Below are 17,500 nucleotides of genomic sequence, written 5' to 3'. Positions count from 1 at the left end.
AAAAGTAAATAACTAGGATTTTTCTTTTTTGTCGTGAACAATTTTTGGTACATCACGGGTTGTGGTCAAGTTTCATCGAAATTGTGTGTAATTTTCAAGAAGAAAGCAAATACATATTTTGGGGTAAACCCCCACCCCCATAGACCCCTTAGATTATTCGACACGGTCTGACAGAAAGGTCGAATTGAAATCAGGGTTTTGAAGAAGAGGATTACGGCACAGAGAGGAGGTTGAATCATTTTAAGACACCACTTTTTATTTTTTTTGAAGATTAGGGAAGAGGGGGTTTGAAGAAGTGTTTGAAGAAAAAAATTGTGAAGGTGAGTGGTGAATTGGTTAGACATGGCATGAAATAAATAGAAGGGAGGTTGTACTCCATTGATTCGCTGCGCTTGATTAACTGCATCCCACCTACAGTTTTGCTCGGTCATACTAAATAAATAGATAAAAGGTGGGAAGTCGAGAACACAGTCCGTGTGTGTGTGTGTGTGTGTGTGTGTGTGTGTGTGTGTGTGTGTGTGTGTGTGTGTGTGTGTGTGTGTGTGTGTGTGTGTGTGTGTGTGTGTGTGTGTGTGCGTTTAGAAAAGATAATCTCACAAGGCCGAATATGGTTGTATTGTACTCTCCCGCCAGGGCTTCAAAGTTCACCATTATCCCATGCATACCAAATTCCCCACCCACAATATTGTCTACACATGAACCATAACCCACTCAACCCTGTTGTCATGAGATTACCGGTTTGTTTTGTTTTGCTTTGTACTCGTTCTCTCTCTCTCTCTCTCTCTCTCTCTCTCTCTCTCTCTCTCTCTTTCTCTCTCTCTCTTCCCTCTTCTCTCTCTCTCTCTCTCTCTCTCTCTCTCTCTCTCTCGCGCTCTCGCGCTCTCGCTCTCTCGCGCTCTCGCTCTCTCGCGCTCTCTCTCGCGCTCTCTCTCGCGCTCTCTCTCGCGCTCTCTCTCGCGCTCTCTCTCGCGCTCTCTCTCGCGCTCTCTCTCTCGTGCTCTCTCTCTCTCGTGCTCTCTCTCTCGTGCTCTCTCTCTCGTGCTCTCTCTCTCGTGCTCTCTCTCTCGTGCTCTCTCTCTCGTGCTCTCTCTCTCGTGCTCTCTCTCTCGTGCTCTCTCTCTCGTGCTCTCTCTCGTGTTCTCTCTCTCTCTCTCTCTCTGTGTGTGTGGCCTCACTGCCCAATTGTCAATTTGTTGCCTTTTTTTTCTCTCTGTCACCTCACTTTTTCATGAGCCAAGATCATATATAAATATGTAAAATAAATCAATAAAAAAGTGTGAAATTAAAGCTCAATTAGGAATGACAATTGTACAACCATAACCCACTCAACCCTGTTGTTGATATTTAGGATAACAGGATATTACTAGAGGGGGAGCACTCGGTAGAGTGCAAAACCTCCGCCGCCAACACTGCTGGGTCACTGAAGTGAACCTGATATCCTCTTCATTGTAGGTCAAAACGGATCAGACTCTACTGAACCACAATTGAATAAACTAAACTAGATCAACGCGCATGTAGAAATACCAAAAATAAATAAAATAAAAAAATCGAATTTTTTTTGAAAAAAAGTTGCAAAATTTGTTGTTTTTTTTTTGGTTGGAATTCACTTAAAACATGTAGAAATGCAAAAACAAAAATTCAAATATTTTTTCAAAATGGCCGCCATAGCGGCCATATTGGACTTTGGACCAAGTCCAAAATCTAATGGCATGATCCTTGGACCATACCTAATCCCCCCACCAAGTTTCGTCAAAATCCGTCCAGGAGTTTTTCCGTAATACTGTTCACAAACAAACAAACAGACGGGTGAAAACAGTAACCTCCGTCCATCTTCGATGGCGGAGGTTAACATGGTCCATCATTGTTGGTTAAGTAATTCACCGAATGATGAAAGGGATAATGGATGTTTGATAAATTGATCTACCATCATGGTTATTTCTTAAAGCAATGAAATCAAAATGTAGGGTTTTTTCCCCATCACCAGAGTTCATCATCAAAATGTCTGAATCAAAATGTGTCAGCATTGACACAAACCTTCATTGGGGTGGCTCTTGAAGAAAGAAGCTTCAGAGTCATTTGGTTCTGGTCGATCCAGGTGGACATCAATGTCGTGTTCGGTTTTCACTTCCACTTTCACAAATAAATCTGGAAAAAGTAACTTTTATTAAATGAAAGCAGCCTTGTGTCACATTCATATGCAGTATTATGTCACATTCCATGCAATTAAAATCTATATGAATAAATGTGTGTGTGTGTGTGTGTGTGTGTGTCTCCTCCATAACTCCAAAACCATGAAACCTAGCAGCCTGAAACTTTGCATGCATCTTAAGAGAACTCCAAGGAAGTGCAGGAGTGAAAATTGCATGTTTGGGTAAATTAAAACACCCCTTCTTGAAGATAATTAAAAGCCTTATTTTATTATATCCTTTATAAGGCGCATCCTCAGCCACCTTGCTCTCTGCGGTCTTCAGGCATACCCTGGGTTTCCTCACTGGGTTCTTACATGCCATGTGTTTTTGACTTGCTCAACCATGTCTTCCCGAGGAACAAGCCACAACGATTTCTTCACGATAAAGTTTTCTTTTTTCCCCACTTTTGTCACTCATATTATCAAATGCCTGTTCATCAAAGCTCCGAATTGCTGGGTACATTGCAGTGCTTATAAATGCCTGTAGATGCCAACATTCGTGGCTGCATTTCATTTCCGTACATGCTATAACCTCGAGAATCTATTAACCCTTTGAACCCTGAGCTCCTTGGATTTTCGGCTCCCCCACCCTGAGCTCCCTGGAGAAAAATCCGGCGACTCGGGTATATGGAGGTTTGAATAGCAGCTGGTAAACCGGCCGCTTGGGTATATAGAATTTTGAATAGCGGCTAGTCAAACCACCGCCAGGGTTCAAAGGGTTAAAGTAAGCTGAATTACAAAAGTTATGCTCCAGAATTGAACTTAGCAGCAGTTCAGATTGCTATTAAAGTGTTCATTTGTATAATTCAGACACAGTTTGGACATTCAGATAGATATCGCTTGCCAAGCCAGCTATCCTTGTCAACCATTTAATTGGATTGCTTACTTGAGTGCTTAAGCCGCTTGCCGAGTGCCCAACAGTCAATGGCGGAGTAATTTGTGTCCCGATCGGAATAAGTGTCGGTAGTTGCTACAGGGTAGAGGTACATATATGGGTATATTTGGATCTGTAATTTAGGGACTCTCTGCGTGTGTGTGTGTGTATGTGTATGTGTATGTGTATGTGTGTGTGTGTGTGTGTGTGTGTGTGTGTGTGTGTGTGTGTGTGTGTGTGTGTGTGTGTGTGTGTGTGTGTGTGTGTGTGTGTGTGTGTGTGTGTGTGTGTGCCTGGTTACGTCAGTACCATGGTGGCAAAGTTTCATCCTGCATCTTGGAGGTTTTAGCTTTTATTTGTACCTCAGCAGTGTACAAACGATCACGTTTTCCATTGTCCTCGTGACTGCTTCAAAGCAATTGGTTATTTTATATGACTCGGGATGCTTTGCAAAGGTTGTATGGTTTCCCTTTGCGAGTTTCAAAGCAAAATACATTGGATACCATCTGATTTCGAGCCATTCTCTGTATTGACGCGTTTTCTCAATGACAGAGCAAATTTTTTCCACCGATCACATAACGATTGTGTGTGTGTGTGTGTGTGTGTGTGTGTGTGTGTGTGTGTGTGTGTGTGTGTGTGTGTGTGTGTGTGTGTGTGTGTGTGTGTGTGTGTGTGTGTGTGTGTGTGTGTGTAGCATAACATATTCTCTGCTAACTCCTCAACCCCCGTCCATCTCTCTGTCTCTGTGTCTCTGGTCATCTCCACATGGACTCTCCTCTCATATTGCCTTCCTTCCCCCACCCTCCTTACTGCCCCACCCCTTCACACTCCCCCCTGTTTCCTTGTTCTTCCTACCTCCTCGTTCCTCTCATTTTCTGTCCCCCCCCCCCCTTTCAGTATACCAGTCGTCCAGAGAGTGGTTATGTCTGGACAGACCCTCCCCTCACAATGCCTTACCTTGCATTATACTCACGCTGCATTCCCTTGATGTATATGAACGGTGATTATGTCCAGACGGTGGCTATGTCTGGATGGACCCTCCCTTCACACTGAATTACCTTACGCTCCGCTGCCCTCCCTTCACGCTGCCTTCCGCTTCCCTCCCCTGACCTCCTCTCATGCTGCCTTTCCTTTTCCGACCCTTCCTCGCTCTCCCTCCTTCCTCGCTTCCCCACCTTCCTTGCTCCACCACCCCGCCTCGATCTCCCTCCCTGCTCGCTCCCCCACCTTCCTTGCTCTACCACCCCACCTTGATCTCCCTCCCTGCTCGTTCCCCCTCCCACCTCTCACACCACCTTCCCCCCTCTCCCTGCCCTCACCTCCCTCCATTCACCCTCCCTTCACCCTACCCCCCTCATCTCCCTCCCTTCACCCTACCTTCCTCCTCTCCCTCCCTCCACCATACCCTCCTCTCCCTCCATTTCTCTTCTCCCTCCCTTCCTTCACCCTACCCTCCTCTTCCCCTCCCCCTCCCCTCATCCTCCCTCCTTTCCCCTTCCACTCACCCTCCATCCTTTCCCCCGACATACCCCCCTCTACACTACCACACCCCTCCCCCCTACACTCCCGCCCCTCACCCTACACTCCCTCCTCTCACCCTACACTCCCTCCTCTCACCCTACACTACCTCCTCTCTCCCTCCCCTCACCCTACCCTCCCTCCTCTTGCTCCACCCCACCTTTAATATTCCAGTCAGTGAAGCGACAGGTTTTATTTGCTTAAAGCTAAAAAAATTGCATTAAAATCGTCACTTTAATGTCTTCCTTGAAGAGAGAAAACAAAATAAAACATTTCCCCACAGGAATAGCGAGCGTCGTATCAGAGGATGACAATATCAAAGTATTACGTTCTGTACAAACTGCCTCATTGTTACGAGATGCTTCTCACCCGACCACAACTTCAGTGGGAATTTCATCACCACCCAAAATAACAACCAACAAAATAGAGAAGGCAAAAAAAAAATGGAGAGAACCCAAAATAGAGGATGTTTTCTTGTTCACCCCCATGTGTCCATCTCCGCTACCCTTCATCTCACTTCAAATCTGTTGTTATCTCCCCCTTTCCATTTAATTCTCTTCCCTGAACCTCCATCATGCACACAAAAAAATTAAAAACTCAGTGCTAGACAATCACAGATCCCATCAGAAGTGATGAAGATCATACAACTCACCATTTTGTGGGTCACTTTTCTCCTCTTGACCAAAGGAGTTCACATCCTCTATTTTTATCGCCAGAATCTCAGAAGATCCTTCCAGCTCCTCAACCTTCATTTCACACTGGATCACAGTCAGCTGTTCCGATTCCGGCTGGACACGACAGGAATCCTTCAAACAACCAACTTGAGCAGACATTGTGGATGAACCTTTAAAGAGAGTAAACATACCACTCTTCCTGATGTTTGCTCCACCCTGAGTACCTTGATCCTACACAGTACCTACATGTGAACTACTTCTGTACTTGAGACCTTATCCTCATTCCAAAACAGTAACAACACCTGAACGTTCACCACACACATACGGGCACACTTTGACATCCCCATAAATATATTGTACGTGTTGCCAAGACAACACTGCAATTGAATTACATGTTGATGTAAATTTTGATTTGGCCACGTAAAAAACATGCCAACATTTAGATATCAATATAAAATCTGAGCCTGTTCAGCAATTTCAGAAAAAGACATTCAATGATGAGAAGATATTATGCACAAGCATCAGGGATGAGTATGAAGGAGTATTTATGCTCAGATGTAATCCATGCAGCACATATTGCCGATATGGAGACAGTTTCACATATAACTAACTTCCAGGCAATAAATAATGAACCAACTTTGAAGAAAATCACATGGAACCACAACATTCACATGGATCATGTACATGGTAATTCATTTGAAGTTCATCACACGGGCAAGTAGAACTGTACTCGGGCCGTGAGCAACGTCGTCGCGGACTCGGGCCGTGAGCAACGTCGTCGCGGACTCGGGCCGTGAGCAACGTCGTCGCGGACTCGGGCCGTGAGCAACGTCGTCGCGGACTCGGGCCGTGAGCAACGTCGTCGCGGACTCGGGCCGTGAGCAACGTCGTCGCGGACTCGGGCCGTGAGCAACGTCGTCGCGGACTCGGGCCGTGAGCAACGTCGTCGCGGACTCGGGCCGTGAGCAACGTCGTCGCGGACTCGGGCCGTGAGCAACGTCGTCGCGGACTCGGGCCGTGAGCAACGTCGTCGCGGACTCGGGTCGTGAGCAACGTCGTCGCGGACTCGGGCCGTGAGCAACGTCGTCGCGGACTCGGGCCGTGAGCAACGTCGTCGCGGACTCGGGCCGTGAGCAACGTCGTCGCGGACTCGGGCCGTGAGCAACGTCGTCGCGGACTCGGGCCGTGAGCAACGTCGTCGCGGACTCGGGCCGTGAGCAACGTCGTCGCGGACTCGGGCCGTGAGCAACGTCGTCGCGGACTCGGGCCGTGAGCAACGACGTCGCGGACTCGGGCCGTGAGCAGCAACGTCGGGCTGTGAGCAAAGTTCATCACACTGACAAGTAGTACTGGGTCACCTATATTAAATATTTAAAGGAAGACCATTTATATACAATGCCTGTGCACTCAAATACTCCTCAGATTCCAATACCTTTTTCATACACCTATAAATCCAAATCCAATGGTTCATTGAATAACATACACACAGAAGGTGACGATGCCAAACAAGCATGGAAAGAAGGTGACTCAATAAAAACAGACTTTGAGGAATTCACACACGTTGGAAGCATCATATCACAAATGGTGGTTAGTGGGGAAAGGAAGTGTTGCGTAAGAGCTGCAAGAGCCTTTGGATGTTTGAAAAAAGCCCATTTTTCAGGACAGCAATCCGTCCACACCAACCAAGCAGGCAGTTTATCGTGCTGTGGTCTTAACCCTTCTACTTTATGGTGTTGAGACGTGGACCATCAAAGCAGATCATGCGAGGTGCCTGAGGGCTTTGCATTATCGTTGCATTTGGACCATCCTCAGAATGACCAAGGACCAACAGTGGAAGGAAGATGTCTACGCTGGCTTGACTATCTTGGCCACATGGGGCCACAGCGGATGTGAAAACAGGTGTTTGGAGAACTGGAGAAGAAGAGGCTAAGCTATGGCACAAATTAGAGGTGGTGAGATGGCATTGCATCTGATGTACAGGTCATTGGGATAAAGGAAAGATGGTGTGAGCTTTCACAGGAAAGTGATATGTCTTCAATCGTGCACTGAAGGAATTATAAATGTGGAACAGCATCATCGCTGAATGAGTGCACAGCTGACCAGGCAGATGGAAATGTCAACTATCCCTGCCCCGTGGCAGGTCTTTGAGACAAAGGACACCTCACAAGGCAAAGCTGTTTTTGCGGCAAGATCTGCACAGCAACCCAGCCATCCCTATAATCTTCTCCAGGGCATTTGCCCGAGGACCCCACTGGCATCCCTTCACAATGGGCAGCTCCGAAGTTCAAGTTTAAACTCGTACTCCAACACCTTCCTGACATACCCAAACACCCTCAGACACCTGTGCATCATGGCCTATTGTATGTACAAGTACTTTTTCATTTGTGGGTGCCACTGTGATAAATTACAAATAACAGTGATTCGAGTACTTGTGATCTGTGAGATATACCTACAACTTCCCAGTTTGCCATCCTCCCACTAACAACCCTTTTCGTCCTTTCCCCATGTCAGGTCTTGCTCCATTCAACCACTCTACTGAAGACTCTGCCGGATGCAACCTTTAATAACAGCCTCTTGTATATGTTGAAGGAAATTCACTCACAGGTTCTTTTAACAATTTATTTTAACAGAGTTGAATCATTATTTACATGGATCCATGGAGAGAGAAAATACACAGTAACAGTGCCAAGATCTCCGATTATGTGCCTGAGCTCGGTCACTTAAATACACTCAAACAAAATGATGCAATGGGACGATTTGAGAAAAACTGCTTTTGGAGGATGAACAGCAAAATTCAAGCACAAATATCTTTCTCAAGATTCAATGATGAAATACACAGCTCTTCGTGAGTACAGAACGATCACTTCAGCCCTTTTCCCAAGCCATTAACAGAAAAGGATGTGAATAATTTCCTTCACATGTTCTCACATTCACATCGCTTCCAACTTCACCACCAGTCTAAAGTTTTTCACACCCCCAAAAATAATGTAAATCTCAGAGTTGTTAAAAAAGGCCCTTTTCAGGGAAGAAGTAGTGGGTTAGCAACTGCAGCTGTTCTGCAGCAATGGAAGTAAATTAAGCCTTGAAATTTGATGCAAGCAATTTCTACAGGTGTCCCAACTTTTGTTGATTAGTTACAAACCCTCTGTCTGTATAAAAGCAGTGTTGGAACAGACTGTTTTGCTACACCCTCTGAAGTATTATTTGGACAATATTGCACTGCAGGAAGTAGTATATTGCTATCATAATGGTGAGAAAAAGACAATTAACAAAGGAAGACAGACAGACCATTATAACCCTTAAAAGTGTGGGTCTTTCCTTTGGAGAAAGTGCAAATTCGCCAAGGTGTCAGTGAGTCCAGTTTCCTACACCATCAAAAGAGAAGACTTCGAGCTGCAGGTTTGACAGGTCGAGTGGCAGTAACAAAGCCATTGCTGAGATGGCAAAATAAGAAAAAGAGGCTTGCCTGGGCCATGAAGCACCACCAGTGGACTACTGAAAACTGCAAGAAGGTCTTATGGACCGATGAATCAAAATTTGAAATCTTCGGTTCATCACGCAGGGTTTTTGTACGCCGAAGAGTGGGCGAAAGGATGGTTCCTCAGTGTGTGACGCCAACTGTCAAACATGGAGGAGGAAGCGTGATGATCTGGGGATCTTTTGCTGGATCCAGAGTCGGCGACTTGCACAGAGTGACTGGCACCCTGTATCAAAACGGTTCAGCATTTTGCAGCGCCATGCAACACCCTCTGGTCTACGCCTAGTTGGTCAGGGGTTCATCCTGCAGTAAGATAATGACCCAAAACATACCTCCAGGCTATGTCAGAACTATCTTGGAAAAAAAGAACAAGACGGTAGGCTTCAAATCATGGAATGGCCAGCACAGTCTCCAGACTTAAACCCCATCGAGCTGGTTTGGGATGAACTGGACAGAAGGGTGAAAGCAAAGCAACCGACAAGTGCAACACATTTGTGGGAACTTCTGCAACAGTGTTGGGAAGAACTTTCCGAACAATATTTGATTTCCATTGGAGAAAGAATGCCACGAATATGTTCTGCTGTTAAATTTGCAAAAGGTGGCAACTTTGATAAATTTTGTTCAACAAAACGATTCCATGATTTGTTTTTTTATCTGCAATTGTTTATTTGTGCTATGCTTTAATTTCAGAGTACATTGAAACATTAAACTGCTTAAATTTCAATACAAACTGGAAAAATGGGGTGTTCTTAAACTTTTGACCGGTAGTGTACACACACACACCCCACACACACACACACGCACACACACACACACACACACACACACACACACACACACACACACACACACACACACACACACACACACACACACACACACACACAGACACACACACGGTTCTGGAAACCGCATCTCTCCAACACCAATAGCAGCCAACATACAGTAGTCCCCAGTCAGCTATTTGATTAATGTACGTTTACATAGTCCCTTCCTTCTTGTCTGGTGGGTCGAACTGAGAGTGTATTGAGTAAATCTCTTAGTTTGGACTGATTAAATCTCTGACCCTCATTTTTATTCTTTTTACTCTATTCCTGAGGTAAATCCAAGCAAGGGGTCCTCGCAAGGCTTGTAAGCACTCCGCTCGGATGCCCATCTGTGGGAACCACAGCTGCGCCCTTCGCGTAACAAAGTGTTCTCACATAAGACCAAGAGCAGCAGTAGAAGCCAACAATAAATGCCAGTGCTCCACGGAGCACGTGCCCCACAGTGACAACCCCCACCCACTGTTCAGGCGATCAGAGGCATAACCAACACACCAAATGCCAACAACATATAGTATGCACGCGGTGCATTCTTCTTCTTCAACTCAACCCTACATACAATAATTTCCCTCAACTCCCTGATACAGATCAGGGCTGGTACCGTGCACACGACACCGCCTCTGATAACCGCGATCACGATGCTCGATGATGGGCGGACACGCACGCTGACCATGTGTACAATGGCAGATCCGCGCGTATTGTACGGGGCATGCTAGATGACAGGTGAACCCGCGTGCTGACCACGTGCACAATGGCGGACCCGCACGCTGACCACGTGTACAATGGTGGACTCACGCGCAGCCCATGATACTTTATCATCATACAGAACGGGGCACGAATAACACACATCTTTGGTCGGGTCTGCGCATGGGGTTACAATAACGTCTTACCATCGGTCTTCGCTCACCACGACGGCCACAAATATCTCCCGCAGATGGCAGACATCTTCCTGCACCTCCGCCTCGATGCAGCTGCTACCAGGCAGAGGCATGCTGTGCGGCCGGATCGCTCGGGCCGTGTGGCACACCACGGAGCAGGCACATTGACCAGCACCAAACGCGGGTCACTGGGGCACGGCACGGGGTTCGGTGCAAGGCCATTCATATCACGGAGTTCGGTGCAAGGCGATTCATATCACGGAGTTCGGTGCAAGGTGATTCATATCACGGAGTTCGGTGCAAGGCGATTCATATCACGGACTTCGGTGCAAGGGGATTCATATCACGGAGTTCGGTGCAAGGCGATTCATATCACGGACTTCGGTGCAAGGCGATTCATATCACGGACTTCGGTGCAAGGCGATTCATATCACGGACTTCGGTGCAAGGCGATTCATATCACGGAGTTCGGTGCAAGGCGATTCATATCACGGAGTTTGGTGAAAGGCGATTCATATCACGGAGTTCGGTGCAAGGCGATTCATATCACGGACTTCGGTGCAAGGTGATTCATATCACGGACTTCGGTGCAAGGAGATTCACATCACGGAGTACGGTGCAAGGCGATGCACATCACGGAGTACGGTGCAAGGCGATGCACATCACGGACTTCGGTGCAAGGCGATTCATATCACGGAGTTCGGTGCAAGGAGATTCATATCACGGACTTCGGTGCAAGGAGATTCATATCACGGACTTCGGTGCAAGGAGATTCATATCACGGACTTCGGTGCAAGGAGATTCATATCACGGAGTTCGGTGCAAGGCGATTAATATCACGGAGTTCGGTGCAAGGCGATTCATATCACGGGGTTCGGTGCAAGGCGATTCATATCATGGAGTTCGGTGCAAGGCGATTCATATCACGGAGTTCGGTGCAAGGCGATTCATATCATGCAGTTCGGAGCGAGACAATTCCACAGCTTGGAATCATATTGGCTCCACTCCACTTTCGGCCATCACGGCTGTGCCGCGCAGTGGCCGGGACCCAACCAGAGCGCCCGATTCGGGTGACGACACATCGCTTCGGGTCGTCGCCCCTGCCCCGCACGACGCGGTCTGTAAAAGCTACTAGTGTCGTTCCTGCTCATTGTTCCTGTCTTCATTCCTTTCGGCTCGTTCTGTCTGGCTTGGGATCGACAGTCCGCCCTTCTTTACCAATTCGCCTGCTGACTCCACCTTCTTCACCACCTCACCACCATTCTCCGCCCACTTGCTTCGGACTCCGCCTCTCTACACCCATTGGCTTCTGACTTCACCCAATCCCCTCCCTTCATGCTCCACGGCCGCATCTCATTCTTTGGACCGACGATAGCTGCACGAAGCAAGAGACGACGCGCCAGCTGTCAGGGAGGTATTGCCCAGCGGAACATCCCCCCACAACATCGAGAGACCGTTAGCCTCATCTCCTCTCCTTTTTATCTTCATTAACTCCTCTTCATCAGGGTGTGTGTGTGTGTGTGTGTGTGTGTGTGTGTGTGTGTGTGTGTGTGTGTGTGTGTGTGTGTGTGTGTGTGTGTGTGTGTGTGTGTGTGTGTGTGTGTGTGTGTGTGTGTGTGTGTGTCCTGGTGCCTGTCCTCACTTAAGTTAAGATTGTACAAGAATTATATCGGGATAACTCTGCTCTGTGTCTGCTTTTGTAAGTTGCTTGTATTATTGCTGCACCTCACACTTTTCTTCCTCTTCCTGCTGTAGACAAAAATAAACGTTCACTGTGCCACATATCTTTCCTCGCCTGCCTGTAATAAATCCTTTGTAGAAATGTTCCCAGGTCGTTTTCGTCCTTTCTTCCATTGATCCAGCATGGTCCGTATCTTAACTTAGCTGGGACTTTATTCCCAATGATCCGTTCCTTTTCGCCGGTACGTCCTTGGCAGTGTCGCCCGGCTGCATCCGATCCGGTAAAGTGATCCGGTTAGGTCACGTGATTAATTAGGTAACCCGATTAACCCAAAGACGGGAGGACCCTTGGTCACGTGGTTGAGTTATTGGCGCTCATGGTCGGTCAGTGACCCACCGCGTCATGGAATTATCCGTGTGCGACGGCCTGCAATTCAGGGGAGTCTGGTGGGAACCCGAGATGGCTCCCCCCCCGCCCCCCCTGGTGATTTTCTCACCCGACCCCCAGCCTGTAACAACATACATATCTATATATACACATATACTGTATACACATGAAGATATACACATATATATATATATATATATATATATATATATATATATATATACATATACATATATATATATATACATATATATATATATACATATATATATATATATATATATACATATATATATATACATATATATATATATACATATATATATATATATATATATATATATATATATATATATATATATATATACATATATATATATATACATATATATATATATACATATATATATATATACATATATATATATATACATATATATATACATATATATATATATATATATATATATATATATATATATATATATATATATATACATATATACACACACACACGCACACATACATATATATCTTCCCAAAATGTTGTGGATGTGGTATGACAAAACAAGGTGGGTGAGTTGGTTTAGTGATGAGAACTAACCGATTTGATTTTGGTTCATATGAGGCTGTCGTTATAGTGTGTGAAGTTTCACCAAACGTCGCTCCATGAATGATTTGTAATTGAGTGTGTTCAATTGTTACTCCCGAGCTTTCGAAGAAAAGTGGGAATATTGTGATTGTCTCCGCCGTCCGTCCGTCTGTCTTACCCTGTAACTCCTCCTACATCGTTTGAAATCGGAACTGGAAACTTTGGGACATAGTAGATATATGTATGGGGAAGTGCACAACACTGTTGGATTTTTGATATGACCCCTCGGGGCTGGGCCAGAGGGGGTGGGGTCATGGGGGCTGATTTCTTTTTTTAAGTGTATTTACCATTGTACATGGTAAATTATTTTATGAAGAACTTACTTATGTGGCCCCCATGAGTGACAAACAGTCACAGGTTTACTGTATTTATCTGATTGATGATGAATAATTATTATAATTAATATTATACACAGTTCATTCCTATGATTAAATTGATGCACAGTTCTATATTGCTGGACAGTGTTAAATTAATGTTTCATGAAATGTTGACATGATTGCAATGACTTCTGATTTAGTAAACATAGTAAGTCTTTGGTCATAAAGCACATCAAATAGAAAATAATAATCAATCCATTTTGCAAGATAAAATTTCACCTAGTTAACATTGTATTTGTATTAATAATGAATCGTCTTGATAACAGCTGTATATTTAATGGTGATACCCAAGGAGGATGTCCGATGGAGGAGTTTCAGTACCCATGGTGCAGTGCGCGGACGCCATATTGGTTGGCAAACTAAACAAGCGAGCAAGGGGAAACAATACCGAACAAGGGAAAATAATTACCGAAACCTTCCATCGCAGGAAGTCAGAATAACGAGATTAAGCCCGAAGTCACATTTGGCATGGCGGCCGTTGCGTCTTCAAAATCTACGGCCACTAGCAATTATAGGGCGGCTGCAGTATTACCACGGCCATACAATGTAGCAGTCACATATGTTTTTATTTTTCGGGGAGCCGCACGGGGTATTTAGAAATTGTGGAGACCGAAAACGTGGGGGTGCTGTACGGTCTTTGATTTGATGTCGCATGGTGACCTTAGGGCGTCCCTGCGGCGGCCATAGAATTTTCAAGGCAGACGCAAGATAGCCTCAAGGTGCCCGCAAGGCGACTGCAGGGGGGCCCTAAGGCGAACGTGCGGCCAGACGGACGGTAACGAGTAGGTATATATACCAGTTCTTTTTTACTGAAATAAAAACATACCAGTTCGGAATATACCAATGTATATATATATATATATATATATATCTGAATATACTATAACTATAATATATATAACTAAATATACCAGTTCGGAGTACCTGGGGGCAAACATCTATACTCCGATCTCTAGCGGTAGCGCACGGTGGATGCAGACTGCCACGGAGGCCGTATGTAGGACGCACGGTGGGCGGAGGGGAACCGTGCGTCGACCCTGCGTTGCCCGCAGTTAGTCACACAGACCGCAAGGCCACCGTACGTTGAACACAAGGACGCCTTAGGACTACCCTACGGCGACCGTGGAAATAGTGCGGCCGCCATAATTTTTTGGGGGTTGGCAAAATTAATTTTTCATTGATAAGAGCCTACAGCAGCTGCACGAATAACGCGAATCCACCGTACGCCCTACGTACGGTCGACGTGGAACACATCTATTTCACAGCTTGGCTTGTCGAATTGCTACGGCCAACGTTGATATGAAAAAAAGTTATAACTCCGCGTTATAATTCCACTGAGACCCCTACGGCCTGTAAAAGATAGTCATACGGCGTAGGGCCACCCTGAGGCCACCTCAGAAACTCTGCGGCTGCCGCACGTTTCTGTCAATTCAGGGGGCGTACGGCCGCCGTATCCCAGTCGTAGAGCAAATGTGACTTCGGCTTCAGGAACAACTGATCCTGTCGTTGCCATGGAAATGGACACAAGAAACATGGCGGCGCGCACAGCATCATGGGATATTTGTGAAAACCCTCCATTGTGTTTATCGGTAAACGATGACATTGTTGGGAACGTTTCTCCACACACAGTTATAATGAGCTCGTTTCGCGCTAAATTGTCGAACAATCTCTCCTCAAGAACCAATTAGGAACGTTACACAAGGTCTGACCGGATATTAATGAACGTGTTATGTATATTTCAGTATATCAAACAATCATAATAAACTGAAACCCTTGTGCTGTCCCATGGAAAAAAAAGAGGTTACCATGGAAACATCGAAACGTGCAATATGTGCACAACACCGCCTATACCACGAGCTTTCGTGCTCCTCACGAAGATGTTTCAAAACCATAAATCTGCACAACACTTCCTCTACTCACAACTCGCTTTGGAAAATGTTTCTTTCGCTGTTCGTGTCCCGGGAACACGGATCCACGCTTCATACAACACTCCTCTTCTTCTTCTCTATCGGATTTGTCAATTCTCACGAATCCCTCTCGAACGTTATATTTTACTTCTCTCGAATCCCTCTCACCCCCATTCCTGTCTTTTAACAGAACATGACTTCCAGTTTAAAAATATTCAACCCTAAATAAAAACGAGGAGGAAAAAAAAAATAAAAGAAAAGACGGTTCGTCATGCCAAGCTTGAATATACACCTTCCTCAAGGGGTCTTCAACACTTGGAGAGAAGATTGAGATCGAATCTCGGCATTCGGTTCAGCACCACCGAAGGTTGTGGACATGTTGTTGTTGTTGAGTGTGCTGCCCCTGAAAGCCGTGGGAAAACTTATTGATAACAGTGGTTTAGATCCTGCTTTCGTTGAACTTGAAGCGAGGATTTACGACCCAACAACTATGGAACGGATCAAAGGTCATTTGAGGCAGATATGATTCTCCACCAGCTGTTCGTGGATAAGCTGCTTGAATCGAATCCTGTGTGAAATGATCATTGTAATGATTTTACTAACATGTATCTAAACCTAATTTTGTGAGTCAGGTTGTTTCGTGCACATTACCTTTGTGGTTTGAAGTGGACAATATGGACAGAGTTGTGACGACGGAACAACAACGACACAGACGTATAAAAGCAAGCACATAATGATTTATTTGTTTATTTGTGTCTGCAGTTACCTTTGTATTAAAGAGAATCGTCAAGAACCTCCTGTGCCTTTGTCCAGGGGTGTCAAGAGCCAGAATGGCCCCAGAGCAATACTTGTTACGTCCCCTCAATACGGTTTCAGATATAATATATTAACAGAAAACCTGACCATGTAATATTATGTAATCCTGCACTCCCAGGCTCCAGAAATGATGTAGCCAGCAGCCACAAGATGCATACAAAAGGATAAAAGGAGGATCCTTCCAGTTATATATATATATTGTTACAGTTGTGGAAATTCACAGGACACCATAAAGGATATCCCCAAGATCAGTTATATCGCTCAGTGTGTGTTCAGATAGATTTCCCCACCGATATTTAAAGCGTATTATTCGTGTTCACAGGGCTGTGATCTTTGAGTTAGCCATTATTCTTTTGCTATTGTTATTTTGGACCAACCACCAACCACACACCAACCACCACCACCACCACCATCGCTCTCAACAACCGCTTCAGACCAACCGCCTTTGCACCACCACACCTGCATCTCAACAAACCACGCCATCCTCACCACTATACCCACAACCGCCAACATCGCCTCACCACCTCCACTCCGCCAATCACCTAACCACCATCTCAACCACAACGCCAACCACTGGCCACGCCACCACAAACAACCACACCACAAACCTCGCCGCAGCGAATAACATCTACGCCATGGAGAACAAGAAGAAGCTCCAATAACACGCATGGGATTTTCCCTCCTGCTTTCCCGCGCTTCGGGACGGGGGAAGGGCAGATCGAACCGGGGTCAAAAGTGATATAGAGTGGGGGCCTGTTTTTGGGCAAAAAATGGGCCCGGCGCCTCGTCCCCTTGGGGCCAGGGCAGCGAATTCTTCTTCCCCCGCGCGCCGCGAGGGGAGGGGCGGGAGCGTTGGAAATAAAAGCGAGCGCTAAACGCAGCGAAGTGTGTGTGTCGTAAGAGAGCTGTGTGGAGAGAACCGAGTTGAGAAGCGGGTGGTTGTTGAGTTGGGTTCGGAGTCAGTCAATGGTGGAAATCTGGGCTCGTGTCAGAGTGCGGAGTTATGGGTAGCCGCACTGGAGTCTGGAGTCCAGAGTCCCCGCAGTCGGTGGGTCGCTGGAGAAGGACCATCGAGGGTCGCCCAAGAAAGTCACCACGAGGGTGAAGGTAACCTGCTGCGGCCTCTTGGAGTTCCTTCGGTCAACCAAGCTCCTTGGACATGAAGGCCTCCGGGTCCAGTCTGACCCCCTTGTCTGTGAGGGGGTCTTTTCCTTGCTTTTCTTTGTGTGAAAATTGTGGCGCCGTG

At 46.1% G+C, this 17,500-nt stretch overlaps 1 protein-coding gene across 1 annotated transcript in view; it reads right to left on the bottom strand.

The window, feature by feature from the left end:
- The window catches only part of LOC147009431 (uncharacterized), a 36,535-nt gene extending 20,949 nt beyond the window's left edge, over positions 1-15,586 (bottom strand). Inside the window, exons 1-3 of the mRNA XM_085861875.1 lie at positions 15,452-15,586; positions 5,233-5,424; positions 2,035-2,145 (exon numbers count right to left, since the gene is read on the bottom strand). Coding sequence (XP_085718001.1) covers positions 2,035-2,145; positions 5,233-5,413 — 292 coding nt within the window. The 5' untranslated portion in view covers positions 5,414-5,424; positions 15,452-15,586. The remainder of the gene's footprint in view (positions 1-2,034; positions 2,146-5,232; positions 5,425-15,451) is intronic.
- Positions 15,587-17,500: the final 1,914 nt, after the last annotated feature.

The sequence above is a fragment of the Eptatretus burgeri genome, chromosome 17, assembly GCF_056783735.1.
Source record: "Eptatretus burgeri isolate ZD-2024b chromosome 17, Ebu_testis_v1, whole genome shotgun sequence".
In the NCBI taxonomy this organism is placed as follows: domain Eukaryota; kingdom Metazoa; phylum Chordata; class Myxini; order Myxiniformes; family Myxinidae; genus Eptatretus; species Eptatretus burgeri.
Note: the sequence above shows the minus strand (reverse complement) of the source record. Positions and strands in the feature narration are given on the sequence as shown.